Genomic DNA, 26,046 nt, shown 5'->3' with positions numbered 1-26,046 from the left:
CGACCACACATGGCTGCAAAAGAAAAAAATAAATAATGTAATCGTTCCACAAACAACAAAATGAGTCAGGAGTTTTTTGTACATTTTTAGCCTGCTGTTGATAAGTCCGGACTGACTATGATGATTACTCAAAAGCCATTTCCACAGCCTTATCAAGCCAAAGATCACGAGCCAAAAAGCATTTGAAGACCTGAGCAAGACTGTAATATTAGCTTGCAAGTTTGAAGACATGAGGGAGTAAATGACACTAATGCGCAACACAACCATGCTTAATAAGAGAGCATCTGTTTTCTCCACCTCAATACAAAGCACACGCTGTGCTGTCATACTTATAGTAATCTGCACAGGGAACACTTTGCTTGGGTCAGAATCGCAACTCCATGGAAACTCACCATGGTTACGGTGAATGTGGAAGACCAACAACATCCCGTCTGCAATCACCAGCACGGGCCACTCAGAAACCCTCCCAGTGTCTGGAGGGCCTCGCTCAAAGCAAGATCAAGTTCATGAACTCTATATTTATGCTGAAGTTAATAAATTAAAAAAAAAAGCATAGCAATAGTTGACACAAAGTTTCAACAGGAACTAAGCTCTTACAATGGGCCAAACAGTCTTAAAGTATCAGGAAGTTAGAACTTAGAGTTTTAAAATGAAAAAGAAACAGAACTAAATGGAACAGAGCACATCACCTCATAAAAGCATAGCGCTAGTAATAATTCACAGAATCTAGGGCAACCTGTTACCACAGAGCTTTTAAAAATAAGGATAAAAATGAAGCCGTTTGGTACTAACCTCGAAGTGAAGCTGCGGTGGCATCCTGAGGCTCGGTGAAAGCTGTCTGGTTGGGGAGGCTGTTTCTGGAGCGGGTCACTGATTCCAGCTGGGAGGCCCGACCCAGCAGAGAAGCAGCGTCCAGAACCTCCCCTTCTTTGGCTTCCAAATCCGACTTGGAGGTGGTGAGGGGCCGAGGCCCAGTCGGAGCTCCTAAGCGATTGGGATCGTTAAGGCAAGCGGCAGTGCCACTGTCCAAACTCAACACTCTGGCGTGTGTTTTGGCACTACCTGTGCTGGGCGTGCGCCGGGAAGCACGGCGCTTCCCCCTGGGTCGCACCTCCTCCCCAGACCCTCCTGGGTCTTTTACCGTGGAGGAGGAGGAGGGGGAGGTGACGCCAGCACGCTTGGCTGTCAGGGCCTTGTGGTGAGCCTCTGGTGAGTGGCAGGAGCGGGAGGTGGCGCTGGACGAGCTGTCCGTACTGAGCTGGTTGGCGGAGTGGAGGCTGGAGGCGCAGCTTAGTTCACTCTGATCACTGTAGTCGTCTTCGCCGCCTCCAGTAAAGACAGCGCTGCAGGGCTTAGCCATTCCACGCAGGGACATGTAGTCACGGCGTCGGCTGGCGTCAAAACTGCTCGCTCGTTTCTTTCCTCCGTGCCGCCGTCCTCGGCGCTCAGCTGACAGGGACGACGTCCTCTGAACGCTGGCTTCGGCCTTGAGCTGTCCGTCGTCTTTGGCCTTGGCCTGCTCCGCCCCGGCTGCGCCCGACGAGCCATCGGCGCTGGTCCTGATCCCAGGCTCCTCCGTGCTTTTGCCGGGCTCCACTTGCTCCTGGGTAACAGAGGCAGTGGCGGCGCCCGCGGCCTGCTTGGCGGTCAGCTCATTGGCGTGAGGGTTTTTATTGGCCTCGCGAGACGGCACACTGCCGAGACCTCGGGAGACTGCGCCGCCGAGGCTAGAAGCCTGGCCCTCTGCAGGGGAGGGGACGGCCTCTCTGTCCCTGCCGTGCTCGTCCCCTGAAAGGGAGAGCAGGCTCTCCACGTGCGTGGAACTGGTTTGCTCGCTGTGAAAGCTGCTGATGGTGCTGTTGGTGTCCCTGTCGGTCCCGCTGCAGTAGCTCTCGGTGGAGCCACTGCTGCGGGTGCTCAGGCTCCTCAGGCTGTCGGCGCTTCGCTCTCCGGCGTGAGATTTCCCGCCCCCGGCTGGACCTTTCGTACCGGCACCCACCTCCGCCTGGTAGAGCCCCGAGCTGCCTTCCCCGGCCTCTCTGGAGGCGGAGCGAGCCACTTTGTGCGAGTCTTTGTGCCTGCAGCAGCTTTCACCGGAGGTGGAGGCCACGGCTTGGTCCTGCTGGTAAAGCTGCTCTCGGTCGCACAGGGCGGGCCTGTGCGGTCTCGCCGCCTCCAGCTCGCACACCGTGTCCAGGCCGCCTCTCCGGGGCGGAGGATACAGGGCGAAGTCTGGCAGACAGGGGTCTGGGAACGCGGAGCCCGACGAGCTCGAGGTCCGAGGCAGACCCCGGGAACGGAGCTCCTTCCTGAAGGCCTGAGACTGCATGGACGCGTGAGGGGTGACGTCTGTGTCGCAGGACGAGAGCGACAGGCTGAAGTGATAAGCAGCGGAGCTACACATGTCACCGGCCTCCCTGGACAGCTCCGAAGGACACAAGGAGGTGGAGGGCTGCAGCGAGGCAAAGGAGTCATTGGGAACGAGGCAGTACATCTTTGTTTCTGACAGCAGATCTATAAAGGGGGACACACACAAAAGGCCAGAAACATCAGACGGCGTCTCCAACGCGGCAGCTGAAGCTCTGCTCGCTTTCGAAGCGTCGTTACCATGATCGTGACTGCAGCTCTCGATGAGAGTCAAACTGATGTTGTCTGAGGTCTTTCCCGCATCTCCTGCAATGACAGGGTTAAAGGCAATGAGGAGCCGGCGAACTTAATTCGTTTCACAATCACTAGCGACGCGGCGAGAAGCTGACAGGTACAGGAAATCATCCCATTTTCAGCTTGACCGGCCAGCCATAAAACATTTGGGATCTGCTCTTTTTCCAATCAGTGAACGCAATCGTATTTAGCACCACACTTTTTACTGTGACCGCTGTTGTTAAAGGGAAAAAGGCAGAAACGTAAGCTTTGTATCATCGGCGTGGCTTTTAAAGTGGAGTCCAAAAGCTGCAAATACCCATCTAAAAAGAAAACTGTATTCTTAACCAGTGTTGTAGTCAAGTCACTATGCCTCGAGTCCAAGTCCAGGTTCGAGTCTCCAGTGTTCAAGTCCGAGTCAAGTCCAAGTCAGTCAAAAAAATCCGAGTCGAGTCCGAGTCCAGTCCTTATTGATCAAGTCGTGTCCAAGTTCCGCACTAAAGTAAGCATAGCCTACATGTTTTTAAACTAAAAAAAAATCCACACTCCACCACATTGCGCTAATAATTTAGATATTAAAATAATACACCAAATAATATTCTAATGACATATTAAAATTATAGCCTAATGATATAAAAAAAAGTCAAGTCTTATCTCAATTTCCAATTCAGAATGATCTGAATGTGGGAGTCCGAGTCCAGGTTCGAGTCATCAGTGCTCAAGTCCAAGTCAATTCACGAGTCTCTAAATTTGCTAATGACTCGGACTCGAGTTCAAGTCTCGGACTCGAGTACTACAACACTGTTCTTAACAAAAATGTTGAGACATTTCTGTGGTTCATTCGGCTGCAAAAGTGAGATTTTCATATGCAGATAAGAGGAAGTCTAGTCTATGTACTACGGCAAAGTCGTTCCCTTTCGTCCCTGAACGTTCAACTATCATCAAACATGCTGCGTTTGTGTCCTTTTGGAAATCTCAGCGTTATGGTAAGGACTCTCTCTTCCTTATTATTGTTCTCAAACAGAGAACAATGACTGCAGGTCAAAACCTACAAAAGCCTGAGAGTGAAAATCAGCCACAACATTCTGCCCTGTGCGTCTTTAAACAATCGCTACTCCCTGGATTTAACATGAAATGGGCCTCTACAGAGAATAATATGAAATGGAGAAAACAGCCAACCTCGCCTTCTACTCAGGATGCCCAACACGAAACTGTGCAACAGTCAAATAAGTTAATGGACCAAGCTGCTCTGAATACGTGCCTCGAATACCTGCACGGCCATTATGGGAAACTTTACTCCAGAGATCTAAATGTTCAGACTCACACAATGAGGTTTTTTTTTTTTTCCCCTCACACAAAGGAGGCTATGACCATTTGGAACTGATAATATGAGAGAATAGCGAAGCCAGGGGAAACCCTAAAACCCTAACTCACATGCTGCCAGCTAATTAGGATGACTCACTGAAAGATTCAGACACAGCCACTTCAACCTGACAGTATAATGGGCCCAAAGCAAAGCTAAAAGTTAATTTACTTTCTACACCGGCTTTCCAATAAAGCCCTACTGGAGGATGTCTCCCGTGCTAAATATTACAGTGATTGTGTTCTGTTTGGACCCTTCAGACTGTGGCAGTCTGCCTAAAGCTGGCTCATCCTTGTTTGATGGTTGAGGTCAAAGCAATGCTGAGTCAGAGTGCGCATCCTGGACGGCTGGGGGATCGTCGTCAAGGATGTGAGCGACCCGTGAGGAGAAGATTTCAAAAAAAATTTAAAGCACAGAACTGAATTGTTCTGTGCTTTCATAGCAAGCCGATTCTTTCACTTTCACAGGTATAGAGTTACACGGGTACGGAAAACGGGGTCTGCAGTAATGTTTATTTACCGCAGCCCTAGGAAAATGGGTGAGATGTCTATATAAGCCTTAAAAGCAATTCAGCTCTTATTGCAGTAGCATAAAAGCTTGCTTAAAATCTTTGGCCTTCGTGCTGAGAAGATCTACCGATTGCACGATGACTGGTAACCCTAACAGTTCCAATTAAATAGACAATAGATGCATTTATTTTATCCGTTATCTTTTCAAGACCATCACAGTTTCTATTACTTTTAAACAATGGCCAGGCAAGTTTATCTATAAAGCACCTTTCAGTAACAAGGTGATTCAATGCCCTCACATCACAAAGGTAATCACGTGCCATTTGGTAAAACTCTACAGGGCCTGCTGCTGGAACTGGGAACTATGGTTTAGGGGAGCCGAAAATTGGGATTTTCAGAAACAAACACTTGTTTGGCTTAAAACAAGGGATAAATATGCATAAATAAAAACAACCCCATGTTCATTAAGTATGGTGGAGGATTTAGAACGCTGTGGGCCTGTTCCTTTTCCAAAGATCCTTAAACTAAATCCTAGAATAGCCAGGACAAGGGTTCCTACACATATTACAAGAAAAAAATAATAATCTTTTCCAAATTCAAACTTTCAGAGTTCTCAGTCTTAATTCAGCCCATATTATTACAGGAGAGAGAGAGACAGGCAGGAAGGAAGGACCCTACAAAGAAAGGAATAGAAGCAAGGTCAAGAGCGAGGAAAGAAGGAAGAAAGGACACAAAAGGAGTGAGGAATGAAGGACACAAGAGACAAAGGATGTAAATAAGGGACAAAGGACACAACATTTAGACAGTGGGACAGGAAATAAACGCTGGAAGTACACAGATTTGTTTTATTGTCTAATTACTTTTACCACACACATTCTGACCTGAAACACACCAAACTTCAGGTCCATATTTTTTCCCAGACCGCATAAAAACCCTGCAGGGAGTTTTAGCCCAAAATCTGTAACAGTGAACTGGATAATGGATAATGATCTAAAAACGTACATCAAAAAAGTATTCATCAGGCCCAAAAAAATAAATAAAATCTTTAATGTAAAAGCATGCTGCCGCAGTAAATATATATATATATTTTTAAGGCATTTCACACAGCAGGGATGCCTATAAAGGTAGCTTGAACTTCAGCGTGTGTAAGGAGGAGTGATGTTGGATTTACCTTTGACACCCGTTGGTCTTCCGTGTGCTGATGCAGTCTGAAAAGCGTGGGGAAAAAAAAAAACACAAAACAAAACAAGATAAGCTGACTGCAGTTGAAAAATTGAGCGATCAGCAAATAAATGAGTCATTTTGTACTGCTAACTGTTTACATATCCCGGCCAGTGGGTTGCGATAAGGATGAAGCACGAAATCCCCACACAAATATTTGACAGTAAAGTTTGGAGCCGTCGGCCAACTCCCTGCAGAAGATGCAGCCAACATGCTGGTCGGTTCCTGACTCCACGACACAGACAAGGAAGAAGCAGTGCCGCATCCTGCTGCACTGAGCCGTTTAACCGTTCCACGTTTTTACGTTGTGTTACCAAGCCGTGTAGTAGTACGTGGGACCGTTACACAAAATGCAAAACAACAGGTGAAAACAAACTCGGTTACCGCAGCCGATTATGTGAGAGGCAGCCATATTGGATTTTGATCCCAGAGGCCTCAATATTCTTGAACTGGTGTTACGCATCAGGAGCTGCTTTTTCCACCTGGGAACTTCGATTCCTCCCTACCACTGAGTTCAAATGCATTAGAAACATCCCAGCCCTGCCACTAACTGACCTAAATAACCAACTAATCCTTCCCGCCGTTTATCTCCACCTGGTATCAGCTTCTGATTATTCTGCGTCTGGAAGAGGGTAGTCATCATCGAGCCCGTTTGCTTTTATGCTTTGGCAATAACAGACAGCTATTATAATCCACTTAGGAAGGAGAGAGCAAATAATGCTCCATCACTACTAGAGCATAATGTTTTAAATCCTTAGGAGGATCATTGGTGTTTGTTGTTTTTGAATTGAGAGCTAGAAACTGTGGTTTTCTCTTAGGATTTTTGAATGCAACCCCTTTATAAAACTAAAGTTTTTAACATTAATTAAATGGTGGAACATACATATATATACATTGCATAACATGCAATGTATATATATATGTATGTTTCGCCTATTATTACCTTAATGTACCAGAGCCCCAAACCATTTATAAAGCCCATATTTAAACAGATTTCTTTTATTTGATCTAGTCTACGACCTTCCAGCTAAGTTATGCTGCTTAAAAAAGCACGACTCTCCTACCAAAGTGGAGACAAATAAAAGTGCAAGGAAACTAATTATTTTGCTCTGTGCGTTCTTCGGAGAGCGCTCAGGTTAGACCTGCTGTCTAATGGGATAATTGGCTCCTTGAGGCTTCCCGAGAGCGGTGTTCACGTCCATGCGATGGTGCAGAGCTGTGCAGCAAACCCCATAAGAGGCAGACTCCTTGAAAACGGGAACCGATCTACCGCGCCGCAGCAGACAGAACTCGTTAAAGCCAACAGTTCAGTACATTAGATGCATTAGATGTCCGCCTAAGGCCTGGGCCGGTCACAAGCAGCAAGGCCGAGCAAGGTTTCAAAATGGCATCCTTCCTACAGCTTAAAGTTATTTTATTTTAATGAAATCGTTTTAGAGGGTTCAGAGTAAGACACACTATGACCTAGTTAGCCAGCCGTTTTAAACAATACCCATTAGGTCTCGTTAACAGGAGTATTTCAAATGAACCTTTTATTTTTATTTACTTACTTATATTTTATAATGCATACACTTTTCTTGTGCTGTGATCAAAGTTGCAAATCCTGATAAGGCTTTTGTGCTAACCTTAAGCTCAGATGCACAATTTCCTTGTTCTATTATGAACTGATTGCTCTTTTTTAAAACTGAAAAGCAATAATAATAACAACAACCAATGTTCCACTCTGATTATTACAGCCGTAATAATGTTATCTTTAATGCTTATTGTTAATGTAATTATGATACGTCTACCGTGTTCCTGGAGGTACTTCTGGGCATTTCCCCATCCCTCAGACAACTTATGAGCTCTAAACTATTAAAAGCATAAAAAAAGGCAAATTGTTTTCGGATGATGTACATATAGGTGTACATACAGCCAATTCTTCCAGTCATCTTTGTAATCTTATAAAATGAAGGTGTAGCTTTTCATTTACTATCATTTAAGGTGTAGAAAGAATTGACATTCCTGCGTGTTTTTAAATCCGTATATGCTGGACGAGATACCGTTTGCTGGTCCGGCGGCTGCGGACATAATTCAAGCAAAGCATCATGAGATATAGGAATAATGTGGCTTGACCTAAAAAATGTAATAAACAGCCACCAAAATTTAGAAGTTGTTTTCAAATAAATAAGCCATATTTCTGCCCTGTAAGGACTAATACAGGTAGAAGAAGCTGATATTAGCGGGGTAATTACTCAGCTATCTGCTGGGTAGCAAGCCTGCAGTTTCAACATCATAACTTTGTTGTTTTTTTTTTAGACTTAAACAAATATTTTCAAACAGCCTAATCTGTCTTTCTTCTGTCTTTCTTCTAATGTATGACAGACTTTTTTCCTTAGGCAGAAGAGTAGAAGCGCACGGCATCAGATCGGGGAGGGGCAACACAACAAATTCCCAGTACCTGGAACCTCATCACAAGGACTAAACTATAAACTAGACTTTTTCTTTTTTTTAAATCAATTTTTTTGCCAGACAAGCACAAACAAGTACACATTACCTTGTTACAGTTATGTGAATCGCAAAAAAACATCTTGTGTGCACTTATCAGTAGCTGCCCAGCCTTTTTTTTTAACACAAATAACCACGAAAACAAAAACATAAAATTAAAAATGCAGTCTAACAACAATGTAGAGAACGACCCAGATCTACAACATATAACATAGATCACAAAACAATACAAGACAAAAAAACAAAAAAAAAACACCCTAAATATAGGTAGGAGGAGACATCCTTACATGTCCAGCAATTGAACTAGAAATGGGTCCCACACCTCATTGAATACGTCTTTCCTCCCAGCCACCCTATAGGTGACCCGCTCAAAGCTGGCCATTGAACTTAAAACCTGTATCCACTCCTTAAAAGTGGACTGAGTGAGAGATTTCCAGAAGCGTCGAGTTATCCTAGACCCTGTTGTCATAGCTAAACCATACCAACATTTATGGTGCTTTGACATTTTAATGTTATCTGGAAGTAACCCCAACAAACATAAAGCAGAATTTTTGACCAAATGTGTGCCCAGCACCTTATTCGCAAATAAAATGATTGCATTCCACATGTCTTTAAAGAACGTTATGCTTAAACATTTTATCGGCTTTGACACCTACCCCTGATTCCAGCAACAAGCCCATGCCTGTTTATGACTCATTAGCAAATCTGAGGACTTTTACTTTCTGTTCAAGAAACTGATTAATTGTTTAGGCCAAAAATGTCAAAATATAACTGTATAAAATGCAAGAGATCTTCAAAGATCCCCGACTGATTTCATCCATCCGTGATTATCCATATGTCACAATATTAGCCCATCAAAAGCTTATTTTCTATTGCATATAACTATAAAAACTGGTGGGTGAGAATGATGTGATTAACAGTGCAAACTAGTCCCCTTAATGAAAGGTCCTAGCAAAAAATAAGGAGTAGCAGAAAATAAACAGGAGAGAACGATAGCCGTGGAAATATGAGGAGCAATTTATTTACGCTGCTGTAAAAAAAGAAAAAAAAGGAGCAGAGCGGCAGAGATGTTCACAGGTTGTTTTTTCCAAATATAAATCAAGTATGAAGCCCATTTTTGTGTATCAAACCCATGACATCTAGTGGACCTCTAACCCCGCATCGCTGGAAGTTAGGAATCCAAACTTGTATTCAGGCTACATTACCACAGGAACATTTAATATAACTCTTTAAACCTGTATATTTTTACAAACACTTACGTCTTAGTTATTTAACATTAGTTTCTGCAAAAAAAAAAAAAAAAAAAAGCAGCTAAAGCATGCTTAGTTTTATTGGGAAAATGTATCAAGTGTAATATTTACCCATTTAGAAATATAAGTAGGCATTTATGTTCTAAGAAAAATAATAAGAGTTTTAAACCGGTTAATGTTGAAGTTCTGAATGAATCAAAGTGTTTTTTGTTCATCTATGTAATAATTGTTATATCTTCGTTTTGTCCACTCCTTCACTATCTATCTATCTATCCATCTATCTATCTATCTATCTATCTATCTATCTATCTATCTCTATATATATATATATAACGAAAATCGCATTTAGTGCAATATTTACAAATTCTCCTCCCTCTGAGCTGCAGACTTTTTATTAATATTAGGAAACAGCTACAGTCTGTGGCTCACATAGCTGCTTCCCTTCACTCTTCATTACATGAGATTAAAACTGTTACTTTCAGTTCAGTACACTTCAGGCCTTTATGGTCCCACAAAGGGAAACGCGGCTCACAGCAGCAGACAAGGACAGTTAAGGCATAATCCACACATCAACACAATTCCCATGCTAAACGATAATCAAACAGACCAACAAGGATTTTTAGGGCACGACTGTAAATCGAGTCTAAAGTCGGTTGATTGTGGCGACTTAGGAGGGACTCGGCTCACCGTCTCTGTCCGCCGCTTGGCTTACCTGATTGGACTCCATCCCGATATAGGAATTTCTTGAGCTGCAGTCCACTGGCGGAGTCTCTTGTCGGATGAAGTCGGCCATTTCTATACCCCCTCCAGGGTCCCTTTTGCAAAACACAAATATAAGCAGGTGAACCGAGGCATCCACTTTTTCCTGGAGCACCCCTAGAATCCTCTTCATCAAACTACTGTCGCTCACGTCCACCAGAACAACTCAACTCATCAAGTTTAGAGCAAAACACACTTTGCAGTGAAACTTATTTCTTAGAGCTTCACTCTGAACGTTTTTTATTTGGATTCTGAAACTTAACTCTGATAAAGAAAAAAGAAGAGAAAAAAAAAGGGAAAAGAATGCAGATTTTCTCCAGGTTTATATTTAGCCCAGACATGCTTGTTTAACCAGCTGGTATGTTAAAACAAGGAAATCCAGCCAAGGACGTAAATCATTTCCATATGACACACACAAAAAAAAAAAAAATCAAAGCTTTCTTTTTTGTGTCAGACCAGAAAACAGGCAGGTAAAAAAAACGGTAAAAACTAAAAAACCAGCGTAATGGAAATGGGCTCTGATTGGTGGAGACGACGTAAACTGAAACAACCTGGAATGTTGCTGCAGATGTGCGGGCAAAGCTGGGACTCCAACTGGCCCTGCGGTGGAGAGCCCTCATTCGTCTAGCTGCCCCCCCCCCCCCCCCTCACACTTTCCCAGCGTCCTATAAGCGCTCCCCTTGGAATGTGAATATGAGTCACTTCTGCGATTCACGGGCTGTAAAAAACCCGCCGTCTTTGCAGCTCCTGAGTGAGAACTAAACATCTGCATTAAAAATAACCAACAACTACAAACCTCCCACTCACGACGAGGCATTTAGGTTAAATCTGCGCTGCTCACCTGACAGAACTACGGCAACGTTGCCACGTTTTCAGAAAAGAGATCCATATGTTGTCTTGGAAAACTTTTCAAAATGTTGCCACTTACAAATTAAAATTTGCCAGTGGACGAGCCACACCGCGTCAGAACCACGTTTTGCCGCCATCACAGCTGGGAGTCCTAACTTTAAAGTCACCCGGGGAAGGTGACGCATCCAGAAACTGGAGCTCCTCCCCTTTCTTCTTTAACGATAAACTCATGCCTCGTCACAGATGCTCGGCTGGATTTTGGTGCAGACTTTGGACTGCGGCGTTTTAGCTCATGACCATCCTTTGATCCGCTCCATCCGCCTCCCCGTCAATTCCGACCGACGGCTGTGAGCTTGCTGGAGAAAAGCGTGGCCCACAGCATGATGCCGTCACCACCGTGCTGTGCCGGTTTCTGACCCGTTTCTCCCCCAGACCTCCCTGAAGTGGCATTCATGCGGCTAAGCTTCGGACCCTTTACGGAACGGCTGCATCCAAACGTTAAGGAGCCGACTTCTTGTAGCCGTCGGTTACGCTGGAGTATATTTAGGAGCGTCAGAGTAAAGGGGTATAGATAAAAACACGCCCGCAACATAGCTCTGATTTTTATCAGTAAATACGTTTGAGAAGCGTGCATCATCTTTCCAGGCGCACTCCACAATGATGATGACAAAAAAAAGATGTTAAATAGTTAAAGTGGTAGGAATACTTTTCATAGGCGCTTAAACTAAATCATGAATGCATCTTAATCCGCCAAATGCCAGATTTACTTCACCCTGTTATTCCTATTTATCCACAGATTTACAGATTTGTCCTTTCATGTGGCACCACCATTATTAAACGGAGTACCCTGTAGTATGAGGCGCGGCTAACGCCTGACTCACTGCTTCGGCTCCGGCCGTCTGAGTGTCTACGCGTCACCACGAGGGAAGCAGACCGCTGACCCTCGCTCCCATAAGACAGCTCCAGATCACAATCTCGCTCCCGTAACCACCCACCCACCCCCATGCTGCCTGTCATCCTGTGCCATCATTGATCGGGAAGCGGCACCACGCTCTCTTACGCGGCCCTTTTGGAGAGAACGGTTACTCATCCGGTTTCTCTGGTCAGAACTGGTCAGCTCACCCCGGGCCGTTGCTGTCCTCCCGACGGGTGACGCCGCCGTCGGTCGCCCCCTCCGTGCCCCCCCTGCGGCTCTGGTTCTCCTTGGCCTGGTGCTCCACTACCTCGCCCTCGTCCAGGGCGTGGTGGAGGCGGTAGTTGACCATCTTCAGCAGCAGGAACATGGCGGCGATCACGCCACAGTAGATCCCGACGATCACCATAGTTGGCGGCAGGGCCTGAGGCGAGAGAAGGGAGAGGAGACTGAGCCGCGCGCCTGGTTTGAGACCAGGGTGATATTCTTTAAAATGTCAACAGTTTCGTGGGTTTAAGGGCAAAGCGGGGGCACTTTTATTAGTGTAGCACGCACGGGTTGACTCAAAGCGCTTTACACAAGCAACGCAGGAACCGAGATTGGAAAAAAACAAAAACCTGATACATGAAAACAAAGCATCACATAAAAAGCCTACAACACGACACAATCGCATAGAGAGAGAGCTATAAGTAAATTCAATGCAATAAAAGGTTAAGTAAGACCTGATAGAGACGATGCAGCAGTCAGAGGTAAGCTGCAGCAAACCATTCATGTTTTCAGTTCATATTTAATAGCCAAGCGTTTCTGCAGGTTTCAGGTTTACGAGCAGTTGGCTCCAGAGGTGAGGAGTGTGAAAACCAAACGCTGCCTTCCCCCTTTGTTTAACACAAACATTGGAAAATATGTTCAAAAGGTGAACTGAAAGGTGCCTTCAGCTGCTGAAATAATATAATATCATGATGTATGAATATATGGCCGCGCAACATATCGCACGTTTATCACGACTGCAACACCGCTGCGCTCAAGATGCATCTGCCGCAGAACTGTCCGCACTGAGTGTGAGCTGATTATTAAAGCATTATTGAAGGCTCTTTATGTCTATAATACATTTGGTGACGCTTGTTGCTTAATGAAGCAAAGGGAGTTTCAAAAAGTGAAGCGATCAAATCATTTATGGACGCATTGGTACAAAGGTTTAGGCCGGTTTCAACGTCCGATATTATTATTGCTCTCATGGCCGATAACCGATATTTACTGACCTTAAATTAACGCTGGACGATAATTCAATAACAACATATATTGATCGATAGACATATATCTATGATAGAAGAAAAAAGAGTCAATAAAAACTTAAATAGAACAGTTTTCTTTCCTTTTGTATTCTAGCCTATCATGTAAGTTAATATTAATGTCACTACATCCTCCCAACCAATCACAACGCAGACCCAGGAATCGCCCCCCTCACCAAGCTCCGCCCCTTAGAAGAGTTCAGAGAGCACGCATTCTTTTTTCGTTTTCTTTTTTAAAAAACTTGCAGTATTGCTAAAAAAAATTGGTTGAATAAGTTGGTTGAATAAAGGGTTGAGTTTGAATTCAGTGTTTGTGTGTTCTGTATATAAAAGACAGGTCGCTAAGCAACGGCATAAAATTACCAGGGCTGCACTTAAAATATAACAATCCCAACAATCCCGCCCTGCGTCATTATCGCTGCCAGGTGCCCAGACCAAAACCACACGGCCAGCCCCCTCCGCTCCCAACAAAACGCGCACACACATACACGATGCATCAAGTGACGTGTTAACAAAAAAAAAAAGCCCCTGACGTCGACCAATACCGACATTAATGCACATATGTTGCTCATCTCCAAAATAACGAGGAAACTCCAACTAAGCTCTATTGTTGCCACAACAGCACATACTTGCCAGAAGCAACTTTTCCAAGAAATTGTTGTTCCTGGGATGGAAACGGTGACCCCTCCCCCGCCCAGTAGCCCATCAGACTACTCGCTATCCCAGGTCTAAATCACCTAGCTACCTAAAGCAGAAACAATTTAATTTTTTCTTTGTTCATTTATCCCAAGTCATAACATTTACTAATAATAATACATTTGTCCCTAAATCATGCAGCTCTGATTATTATTTATATGATTACAAGTATTTTTGCATGTTCCCATATTTCCTGAACAGACGAACTTCTTCTTCTTGCGAGAAAGGGAACACTGCAGTAGCTTTCTTTCAGCCTGCTGACCAACAGTGCACAGCTTTGCTTCAAGCTGTCGTCTGTTAAGTCGGCCTATCTGCTCGGACCGCATTCGTCCGTTTAACGGCTCGCCGGCTGTGGTTTGAACACTTCTTCTTTTTATTTTCGTTTTTCTTTTTTTATAAGAGTAACATGTTAGGCTCCTTCAAAATCCTCGCCATGAGACAGAAACATTTCCGAAGCAAATGAAAAGTGTCTCAGCCTTTATTCAGCCAGCTGACCGGCAGCGTGCAGGAGCAACAGCCGCCGTCTCTGAGAGCCTCTTTGTGCCTCTGTTTTCGAGTCGTCCTAAACAACAGCGGGACTATATAAAACACAGCGCTGACCAACACGTTTCCACTCCAGGAATAGAACTGAAACTGCAAACCGTTTTAGAAAACCAGCTTCAGGGGTCAGTAAATCACTCTCTCCGACCCGGGCGCAGCTACAGACCGGCTTTAGAAAAAAAATAAAAATAAAAATCGATTATCCGCATGGCATTTTTGTTTTTGCTAAACATCTGGATTGGAAAAGCTGATACTTAAAAAAAAAAAAGAAAGTATACAAGTCACATCCTCTTAAAGTGACACTGTTGGGGCGTTAAACCCGTTTTATTGATGCGGACGCTGACAAATGTATCGCCATCAATAAGAAATGCATTTATTTTATTTTACCAGGAAAGGTCTCATTGAGATTTTTTTAAAAAAATCTCTTTTACAAGATCGTCCTGGCCAAAACGGGGCAGCGGGGTTACAGGTCAGCTACAAACATTTAACACACACCATACAAAACACACAATTACAAACCAGTGAAAGTATCAAACGCCTGAAGCTACAGATTTTGCGGTATATTTAAAGACAATGAGTTAAAACAGCACCATGTTAACATGTCAACCCCTCGGCTCTTCTACACGGTTTGGATCTGGGCACTGGGAGGCGACCGTAGGGGGATGTGGACTGCGAATCTGGTTCAACCCTCTGATCTGGATCAGGAAAAAGAAGCCCGCAGCATCATAGATCCTCCACCGTGCTTCCTTACACTGGGGAGAGGGAGTCATCCTTTGATTTCATGCCAGAACCACCTGGGGTGCCCCGTCTCGTTCTCATCTGGCCCAAATCACTCCACATGTTGACATTTAGTGACGGCAGCACAGCAAAGACATCTAATGGTTATTATGGAGACACGCTACCAGCTTTGGGGGTATTTAGCGTTGCATAAAGTCTTAATTTCTTTTAAAAAGTACTGTGGTTGTATTTCATTTGAACAAATTGATTAGGTTCGGCATCATTGTGCCACAGGCGACTTTTTTTAAAATATATTTTAAATTTTTATAACAATTGTTCCTCAACATGGGATTTTCCCCTTCCCAACAAACTCAAGTTAAAGGCTGAATATTTCCAAGAATGTTAGTGTGTGATCATCTTCCTGCTGTGATGGATCCATTTGTTTGTGTAGAGGGGGTGATTAATCAGTGAGAGTAATCAGCTGTTTTTTTTGTTTATTTTAATTTTATTTATTATCGTCCTTCAGCACTAAATCTAAACAAAAGAGCTTCCTGACCTAATCCAGCTGGTGGACAGCACATTTACAAGCGAGGAACAGGGATTGTTTTCAGCATTCTCCACAACTCACTGGTAATAATTTGGTCGTTTGGGTCCTTTTTTTTTTTTTTTTTTCCTTTTAAAAGAACAATTTGGGTACAGTTTATATGCGCCGTGACGTCAAATCAGTATAAAAGCTTACATTGTCTCCACTCCAGATAATAGACAGAGAGCCCTGACCGTGTGGATCCTTCCACAGCTAACCTAACGGACACTTAGCTCGGCAACTTGCGCTCCAATCGGCACCAGCAAACCCCTGAAAAATCAGATCGCGATCGAGCGGAATGGTAATAAAAACCACTCACCATGTACAGCGTGAAGGGGAAGCATAGCAGAAACAGCCAGATGTAGAGATGTAACGCGTTGACGAACGTGTTCTGATTGGGGTCGTAGTACCATCCGCCTGTGACTGAAGCCCAGACCCCCTGCCTCAGGATCTGGAGAGTCTGCGACCCCATGTTGCTCAACCCCCCCTCTCCGAATAATCCGGGCGGAACCGACCTACGGAACAACCGGGCTGACACGCTGGCTACTCGTCGCTCAGCATGACAAACGGCGCTCTGTTTTCAGCCAGTGGCCTGAAAAAATCCCCTCTGCAGCCATCTTCTCTGATGCTCGCCCGGACCGGCCAGCTGGGGCACTGTTTCGGTCCTCCACGCCCTGAAGGAAAAGCTCTTCTTCGTGCCGTCCTTGCGCAGCCGCAGTGGAGAGCAGCTTGGGAAGCGCTGTCACAGATGGGGAGCGCGGACTGGACGCCGCGTTGGATTCGTCGCCGAATCTGAAACGACACGTCAGTGTGTCCGCCATATTGCATGGGGCAAATTCACCTTTGAAAGCGACGCAAGTCGGCTTGGAATAAGCCCAAACTAATTAATAATATAACAATTAATCATATATTATAGAACTTAATATGTGGACATTTTAGTATTAAGTAATGATGGTTACCACATTGAGAAAATTTTAAAATCGTCTGCTGTTCAAAATAAGACAGAGCAACAACATTAAACACAGTGTGCTTAAAATGCATCCCATCTTCTCTTAATTTACCACTAGAAATACATCAGATATTTATTTCGGATATGAGAAAGAACAACAAAAGCCAACAGATAAACAACAACAATTAAATGAATAAACAGAACAAGGAGAAGCAACACTCACAATAGTGAAGCAACAACAAAAAGAGTGATGCCAACATAAGATGTCTGAAAGCGAGTAGGAAGCATATGCTTATTTAATCCTACTCCTTGTCCTTTGTTATTAACTATCAACTAATTTCAGTACAATAACCAAAACAAATGCATATTACATATGTGCACATTTACAGACAAAAGAAAATAGGCACTTAAATCAGATTTTGTTGTAAGAATTAAACCACATCTCCAGACAATTTTTGTCACAAAAAAGTTTCATTTAGGGGTCTATTTGTTGTCTATTTTTTCAGACTTTGTATATTTTTGTAGCTGAAGTAATCTACTGTACAGCAATCTCATAACAACATTGTTGATGATAGTAACAAAATGCATTTTATTATTAATTGATATCATTAGTTATTGTTAAATGTGATAAAGAAATCTTGACGGTCGTATTTTCATTTATTCATTTACTACCTAATGAGAATCAGAAGCCCCTTTTTAGTTACAAACCTTTAATATATATATATATATATATATATATATATATATATATATATATATATATATATATATATATATATATATATATATATAATTATGATTTTTTTAAGCCACTCACAATATGGACGCTGTTGACGATGGTATAAAAATAATGGGAAAATTAGAAAATAATCAAAAAAATAAACACTTAATTCTACTTTACTTCTTTTGTAAGACTTTACCTTTTAGAAAGAATATTCATCTTTAATGTCTAAGAAATGTTTGAAAAGAACATACCTCAGTCAAATTGTTGAAGGCAGTAAGCAGAGCGGGATAACGCCTAAAAAATAGTGACACCTAGTGGTAAGATCTCAATGTTAACTAATTTTAAATCCTTTTTTGCTTCAAATTATTTCAGAACCAGAATCAGAGGGATTATTAAAGTATTTAAAATTATTTCACTGAAAGTTTTGTTTTTCTCCTTATCAAAAACACTCTCACAAAAAATGTGGCATGCATACAGGTATACCTAAAAAAATAATTGTAAAAATGTTCACTAATTTCAGAGTGAAAACATTATGTTATCTAGATTCATTACACAGAGAGTAAAATATTTCAAGCTTTCATTTTTTGTAATTTTGATGATTATGGTTTACAGGTGGTGAAAACCAAAAATTCAGTGTCTCAGACAATTAGAATGTTACATAATATAAACAAATTATATAAACAGAAACGTCAGGCTTGTAAAATGTCAGTTCATTTTTGTGGCCTCGATCCTTGGTTGGGGCTCCTTTTCCATTAATACCGCATCAGTGTGGCGTGGAGGTGATCAGCCTGTGGTTTCGCTGAGCTGTACTAGAAGCCCAGGTTGCTTTGATATCAGCCATCATGACATCTGCAATGTTGGGTCCAGGGTGTAGCCTCCCTTCTCCCATTGGCAGCTGCACTGTGCTTCAACGCATATAGACTTGTTTGGTTCAGGTATTGCTCTAAAACGGACCTGGAAACAGAAAACACTTAACCAGCTTCTGCTGACTAGTCTGAAAAAGAATAAACGTCAGGTACCCTGACAATGGGTTGAGAAGAAAGCAAAGTGCGTTGGTGTGTTCATGGTGATAGGCAACTACAACTCCTCATGCAAGACTCAAGAATCATGTAACAAAAAATACCATTACTGAATAATTTTATTACAAAAAAAGCAAACAATGTGTTTGTATAATGTTTTTTTTTTTTTTACAAACAGCTGAACTGAGTACTCCTTTTACTTCTTGCTTCACTGTCAAGCCTTTTTGAAGGCAAGCTTTAAAACTGTCCTTTGAAGTCAATACAAGAGAAAAAGTGTGCTGATGTCAAAAAGTGGGCTGACACTAATGCTGATCCCAGTGCATCGTCAAAAAAATAAAATAAAATAGGAAATCCACAATAAAAGCTCCAGCTGACATCAGTCAGGGAGCCCATGTTTTCAGTTCCGCTGCCTGAGACGTACTTAACTCTAAGCTCTCCCAGGTATACAAGACTACAAGACGAGATGGCCGACCTTTTGTGCCAGTTCAGTTAAAAAAAAAAAGCAGTGTAGACAAAGTCAGCCTTTTTGGGGAGGAAACACAAAGACTCCCAGAGGGCAGCTGCTCTTTCGGTTAATGCTGTTCAGGGAAAAAAAAAAACAGCATTTCTCCATTTTCCCAGGGCGGCTACTGTAGCCTGGCCCTCTTCTCAGGCGGCGGTTTACTCGGTGGAGCTGGGGCTGAAGACTTGGTGGCCGGTTCCCTCTCCTCTTGTTTCACAGCTTCTGTGGGAGGTTCGGGTTCCTTCTTTACCTCGACTGCAACAAAGGGGAACACGTATTCAGAGAAAAAAAAAAAAAAAAAAGAGTTAACTTTTAAATCGTTTATATGAAGTTTTCTTTCATACTAACACATTTTCAGATCCAAAACTGAACGTGACTTAAGGATCTGCAGTAAAATCAAACTGAATATCTTACCTGGAATTGGCTTATCACCAGGCTTAGGCTTAAAAAATCACAGACAGAAGAAAAACACATTACATTACAAGAAAGAAAAAGTGGTATTAACGACCGTGTAGAAACACCGTCAACATACCTGATAGAAAGTTGGTGGAAACTTTGACCTGAGGTCTAAAAGTAGTGTGTCAACGCGATGCCTCTGAAACAGAGAACTAGGCTCCTCTTTCTTCTTGGATTTAGGCTTAGCCTTTTCTGTAACAAAGGCAAAAAGTTAGTTAATAAGCCTTTGAGAAATAGTTCTCACACATATAGAGCTTTACAAACGTATGCACATCCTTTGAACTTCTTCTGACTTCATCCTGTTATTTCTTCTGGAAACGACTACAAACTGAATTTCTATTCAAGATCAAAAATATTATTCACTCTAAGAGTCAAGATGTGTTTTCAAACCTCTATGGAAAGTTAAATGGTTCAAACAATCTGAACACACGGCACCTTGCAAAAAAGTATTCACACCCCCTGGATCCTCATGTATTTTGTCAGGTTATTGCAACAAACTTCAACGTATTTTTATTTGGATTTATAAACCAGCACAAAGTAGCATTAGCGGAAAAAAATTATACATGGTTTTAGTTTTCTCTCTCCAAGTAAAACTGAAAAGTGTGGCCTGCATTATTTAACCCTCTTTTTAAGAAGCTCAAGCTAATAAAGAAGGCTGGCTCTGTTCTGGGTTCCCGTCTAGAACGTCTGGAGATGGCTGCACAAAGAAAGATTTTCATAAAACGAAGAGTCTTCTCCAGATCTGCTGTCTGACAGACCGCTACAGGAGATCCTTCCTGCCTGCAGCCATCAGCATCTACAGCAACTCATTGAAGAAAACCACATGGGTTACACCAGCATTTAATTTCCCTTTGGGATTAATAAGGTATTTTTGAATTGAATATCCTTGAGTAAAGCTGACCGGACCTTCTCGCCTATGTTAGATTACTGTGATGTTGTGTATACAAATGCTCCTGCCATCTCTCTTCACATGTTGGATGCTGTCTATCATGGTGTATTAAGGTGCATTAAGGGGTGACGGTGGCGCAGGAGTTAGGGAGATTGTCCTGCAATTGCCGGTTGGATTACCCGCTCCAACGGCCTCAGTCGTTGTGTCCTTGGGCGAGACACTTCGGCAAAATTGCCTGCTGGCGGTGGTCGGAGGCCTTGGTGGCGTTGATGAATGTCTGAAAGTCTGCACCTGGGCTACTAAACCAGCTCACCACCGTCACGGTGTGAATGTGTGAATGACTGACTAATGTAAAGCACTTTGGGGTCATCGGACTTGATAAAGTGCTATACAGGTACCGTATTTTTCAGACCATAAGGCGCACCGTGAATCAACACGTCTTTGTGCATCTTTGTCCAAATATAAAACACACCGGATTATAAGCCTCACTAAATATTCTTCCCAAGTGTGTAATATCACTCCACCCCTTCATGTACACAGCTCTCTATCCGTCTGTCGGATAGTTGGACTACACTGCCCTGTTTCTAACATAAGGCCAAAATAAACACAAGTTTTATATTTAATAATAATTAACTTACTAGGTTTATTTTTGCTAGAGCATACTCCACGTGTGCGGGCTGCCTAAAGGCTCTCACATACTCGGGTATACTGTGCACATACTGGGAGACTGCCAGACTCCGCGCTGACTCTCCCTGGACGTTTTACCCTTCATAGTCGAGCTTACTGTTGCCTACATTTCTTGTGGCAAATTCCTACAATTCCCTTACTTTCTACCAGTGGGACGAAGCGGCGGAACGGATGGTAAAATGTGTGATTAGCTAGCTGAGCGCCTAGAGCCGTTTCTTCTCAAACAACCAGGCTACCACCTTTCAGTGAGAACAGAGAGGTCATAGTATTGGTAATGCTGTCCCATCACACAAAACTGCTCAGTGAAAACCGATTTACTATGCAAAGACAGATGCAACAAATCTTTTGGTGTTAAGCCGGCACATGGCAGTTTTTTAGATCGGAGCCACTGACCCATATTCTTCTGCCAGACTTCAGATGATGCCGCTTTTTCATACACTGAGCTGCTCCAGCAAGCTCAGTGTCACATATAAAACAGTTCGATATAAAGTCCTCAACCTGTACGCACGGACCTCCGCGGAGTGAACTAGTATGACGGCGTCTTTACATGAATGCACTTCTAGTTTTGACATTACAGTCAGGCAGTCTTGTAGACAGCTCAGGGGTCTGATCAGGTAGTGACACAGTGTACCGTAATGCTCCGGATATCCATTGAGCAGAGCTTACACATTTTAACAGATTTTGGAGTGCATTGTACCACATAAAGTCAGCCAGTAAGCACAACAGCCATCACATATAATGCGCACCATCAATTTTTGAGAAAATTTAAGGATTTTAGATGCGCCTTATAGTCTGAAAAATATGGTACAAGCCATTTACCATAATGGGGAATAAATCTCTGACTCACCACTGTACATTCTTGGGTTAGGTGGTAATCGTTATTGATCTGTAGACTCATGATTAAGTACATCTTCATCTATAAATCTGTCCCTGTACTGTTACCGCCTTACCTATACCTGTACTTAGACAACTCTCAGGACCTCCTCGCCTTCAGTGCTCAATTAGTACGATCGGAACTTGGGGGAAAAAAAAGCATTTTCCTACTCTGCCTGTCAACATCAGATACGCAGATCGGTGGATAAGTTGGGCTAAAGTGCTTTCCTGCCCCGGGATTTTACCCACAAGCTTCCTGTTGCACAACAACAACTTAACCCACCGAGTCAAAATTCAGAGCAGTATGTCTTCAAGGTGTTAGAGAAGCCTTCTAATGACTGATAACCTATGGTTCAGGTGCATGGAACAAAGAACACATCTAAATCCTGCAGGACAGTGTCTGGGTTTGAACCCCGTTGATTTAGATCAAAGCATGTTAATGTGTTACAACGGCCCAGTCAAAGTCCAAATTTAGATCTTATAGCAAATCTGTGATGAGACTTAAAAAATTATATTCACAGACACTCTTCATCTGATTTGACAGAGAATGAGCAAATCTTTAAAGAAAAATTGGCAAAAATTCAGGTCTCTACATGTACAAAGCTGGCAATTTTTTCAAATGTCATTTCATGACAGTGACCTGTCCACTGTTAATGGCGGCTGTACCAACTAGTGGTTGTAAACACAAGATTAAGTTAAGAAAGTTCCAACCTCTCTCTTCCTGATCCTTGAAGTGCCACCAGTAGCCCTTGGATGGGTGATACCGGCAGTAAGACATGGCCTCATCGAAAGCCGACTGGATTCCATGGACTGCGGAGAGCTAAACCCACATTGAATACAATATTAGGAGAAAATAAATCCAGGTTCTCGATTCTCTAAAACACGAACAGTGCTTCTAATTAAGCTGATTTACCACTCTAGAGCTGATAACCGTCCCCAGGTCGGGAGCCTGGTACACCACTCCTGCTATGATGTAGTAGTCCGCCAAAGGAATCACTGGATAATGATATAGTGCAGAGATGTGGTCAAAGATGTTCAAGCAGAGCGGCAAACTTCATTACCGGGGCTTTAAATACATAACAGAGCCAAATGTACATGCATGTTGCATTAGTGATAGAAAACACAGCGATGGTGAGATGTTGCCCTGCTCACCTTGGGTTGGAGACTGCCGCTGCTGCTTACGGATGATATAAAGGATCGGTTCCTGAGTATGAAGAACAATGTACTCCACTCCCACCATCTGACTGAAGAAAAAAAAAAAAAAAAAAAGGGAACAACGTCAAACTCTACACATCATCTACCAGTGAGGATCATCCTAAAAGGTATACTGCAAAAGGAGATGTTTTCCAAGGTTGTCAGCGTAACAGGTCACATAGCATTTTTAAAAAGGCTCCGTGTGACCGCCTGCTTTCCTGTGAATGCACAGTTGTGCGGGTTTTGGAAGAAGGGGAACTGTCCAAGCTGTAATTAGCTGCTCAGGTCTGGTGGCTTATGGTTTCAGTATGATCCGCACTTTGTTGGCAAACTACAGTTTAGGCTTTTCTATGACTAAAGTTGGTATTCAGAAACAAAAATTAAACGTTGATCGATTGCCAGACCACATTTGGATTATGCGCGGTTAAAAAGGTAGGGCTTTCTCCAGCTAAATGGGGCATAAAGTATAGCAACAAGCATTGAGTTGTCCAGCTTGAGCCAAGAAACCTAAAAGATTTAGAGTTGGTGTAAAGAGGAAGGGCAGCAACATCCTGTCTGTACCTGGTGTCCAAACTGCAGAAAATGTCTCAACCCTTTGCTTCCCAATAAAGAATTTGCCTCCAAGTGTCGAGTTACACATTGTTATGTCTTCCGAGTGCACAGGATGGACTCGCACGATGTTCTACTTACAGTTGAAACGTTACTGAGTACCATATTTTTCGGACTATAAGACGCAGCTGATATCCTTAAATTTTCTCAAAAACTGATGGTGCTCCTTATAATCCGGTACGCCTTATATATGATTTTATGTGGTACAATGCGCTCAAAAATCTGTTCAAATGTGTAAGTACAACTTTGGTAAGCAATGAAGCCGCTCCTCTATGAACATACAGGCAGGTCAGAAATAACCATTACTGCCTTATTAAAAATTAATTTGTATTTTTATATCTAACAGAATTATCTTTACATACTAACAATACAGAGAAAAGGCTCCGTGCGTGTTGGCAAAGAAGTCGATAGGAGACTGAAGTAAAGGAACATGAGAAATAGCAATGAAACATTTTCTGTTCATGCAGCAGAAAACATCCGTAATACATCTCTTTTCACTTTTGTGCACCGATTTCCGGTTATCATTATACTTTTTGTATATTTTAAAACAAGAAAACAAGCTTTGCAATACAACATCATAACACCGTTTAATCCCCGGTTTAGTAAACTTACTTGAGATGATCCAGAGTAAGCCGCTGCATCTTCACAATCTCATTATTGCAGGTTCGGTCATAGAAAGGGTTGCTTCTCTCCGAGAAGTAATCCAGAACATTTCCGAGATTGAGAATCGGCACCCAGCCGCTGTCCACCCACGATATGCCAAGGAGGTTGTCTGCAGAGTCACCAAGCAAACGGCATATGTAGAAACATAATAAAAAGGCTTCACTGACAAGTTTCCAATGGAAGGTATGGTCAAAGCTAGAATTTCTTTTAACTTTCCATTTCCAGATTTCATCCTTCTCTAAACAATTTTTAAAAACAGTCCGGCCATTCAAGTACAAAACATTTTCAAAAGGTTTTCTCACTGAAATTGGCTTCCAGTTTAGCAGTGTGGCAACACTTTTTTTTTCTCACTTTTCTCCAAACTTTTTTTAGGGTTTCTCAAATCAGAACGGAACCTACAGGTGCTTTCCATACAGAAAAAAACCCTATTATCATCTTCAGCTGTCACTTTATACATGTCGTATTAATTAATACTGTATATACTTTTGTGATGGTATTATTGTATCTATAATACTTTATCTGCTGTTCACCTTTACAAGAAAACCTGCAACCCACTTCTTTGACCTTCCCCATGTGATGCTACAAATTACCTAAAAGCTTGCAGAGATTTTGTCCAACACTTTTCCTTTGCTCATAACAAAGAAATTAGGTTATTGTGAAATATTTTGTCTGTAGGAAACATGATTCTGTCAGCGTGTGAAAACTTATGGGGTATCCAAACAACAAATATTATTGTTAATATTGACTAAAAAGGTAAATAAGCTATATTATTTTTTAGACATTTTTATACATTTCTGTAAATAACAGGATAAAGCAAGACTCTATTGTAAGAATATTATCGTGACTCGTACCCACATTTAACTTAAATATAAATCAGAGATAAAAATGCTCTTTTTTTAATATCTGAGATTTCAATCCTTTAGAATAAAAATGTACAAATAATACCTAGAAACTCAGACATGTTCCGTACTGAATTTTCTCTTTATCATACATGTCCAGATTTAGAGAATGAGAATGATATACAGTATCCCATATAATTCAAAACCATATAGGAAGGAACCCTATATATATATATATATATATATATATATATATATATATGTCTTTTACGTCACTTTGTTAACGTAAATAAGCTTATGATGCAAAATGTGACTATGAGAGGTAGGCAGATCTACTGTATGTGTGCCACTTTAAGATACATTTTATTTCCCTCCCATTTGACACAAAATGTACCAAAATGTATTATTAAAAATATTTAATAATCTTAAGAGTAAGAAACATAAATGCATCGACGAAAAAAACATGAAGTCTGACACACAAAAAAAAAACACCCCCGGTAGATGGATACCAAAGTTAGCTAGCATGCTAACGTTACCTTACAGTCAATAATTCTATTTAAAACCCTCCAACGCAGCTCTAACCCCAAGCTCTAGCTCACGAATTTCATAATTTTTCTGAAGATTATTAAATCCAAAATAATTCAGATAAAGCGTTCCACATAACAATACCTCTGAAGTCGCCCGACGCCATGATAGTAAACAAGTTGTCTCTGAAATATGACGTCTTCACTGTCCGTCGTGTCGTAGATTGATGACGCAACCGCAGAACCTGGCTTCTTGTATCCCCAGTTTAGAAATAAAATTTCTTCTTCTTTTTATCTTCCAC

General features: G+C 42.3%; 2 protein-coding genes across 4 annotated transcripts in view; both read right to left on the bottom strand.

Annotated features, from left to right (window-relative positions):
• Window positions 1-16,456, bottom strand: part of pcnx1 (pecanex 1) — a 56,662-nt gene extending 40,206 nt beyond the window's left edge. For 2 of the 3 annotated variants that reach the window (XM_036150983.1, XM_036150984.1), the window contains exons 1-6: window positions 16,136-16,456; window positions 12,201-12,415; window positions 10,183-10,285; window positions 5,684-5,720; window positions 2,608-2,673; window positions 793-2,514 (exon numbers count right to left, since the gene is read on the bottom strand). In XM_036150983.1, the coding sequence (XP_036006876.1) occupies window positions 793-2,514; window positions 2,608-2,673; window positions 5,684-5,720; window positions 10,183-10,285; window positions 12,201-12,415; window positions 16,136-16,288 (2,296 nt within the window). In that variant the 5' untranslated portion in view covers window positions 16,289-16,456. The remainder of the gene's footprint in view (window positions 1-792; window positions 2,515-2,607; window positions 2,674-5,683; window positions 5,721-10,182; window positions 10,286-12,200; window positions 12,416-16,135) is intronic. The other variant, XM_036150986.1, reaches the window with a different exon arrangement.
• A 2,208-nt stretch (window positions 16,457-18,664) lies between these two features.
• Window positions 18,665-25,987, bottom strand: med6 (mediator complex subunit 6). The gene is made up of 8 exons (XM_012872272.3): window positions 25,890-25,987; window positions 24,331-24,490; window positions 23,068-23,159; window positions 22,829-22,911; window positions 22,627-22,735; window positions 19,543-19,658; window positions 19,425-19,452; window positions 18,665-19,265 (listed from the first exon to the last, which is right to left on the bottom strand). Exons 1-8 carry the CDS (start codon window positions 25,909-25,911, stop codon window positions 19,135-19,137), a joined length of 741 nt encoding a protein of 246 aa, XP_012727726.1. The 5' UTR covers window positions 25,912-25,987; the 3' UTR covers window positions 18,665-19,134.
• Window positions 25,988-26,046: the final 59 nt, after the last annotated feature.

This window comes from Fundulus heteroclitus, chromosome 19, assembly GCF_011125445.2.
Source record: "Fundulus heteroclitus isolate FHET01 chromosome 19, MU-UCD_Fhet_4.1, whole genome shotgun sequence".
NCBI lineage: Eukaryota > Metazoa > Chordata > Actinopteri > Cyprinodontiformes > Fundulidae > Fundulus > Fundulus heteroclitus.
The sequence above is the reverse complement of the archived record's forward strand: the minus strand, read 5'-3'. Positions and strand labels throughout refer to the sequence as shown.

Bases quoted from the DNA above. Each gene is read 5' to 3' on its own strand.
- med6 (XM_012872272.3), bottom strand. From the start codon at position 25,911: ATGGCGTCGGGCGACTTCAGAG. The intron at 24,491-25,889 runs GTATTGTTATGT...GTGACTCTGCAG, and splicing joins GGCGTCGGGCGACTTCAGAG to ACAACCTCCTTGGCATATCG. The intron at 23,160-24,330 runs GTAAGTTTACTA...TTTTTTCTTCAG, and splicing joins CTTACTCTGGATCATCTCAA to TCAGATGGTGGGAGTGGAGT.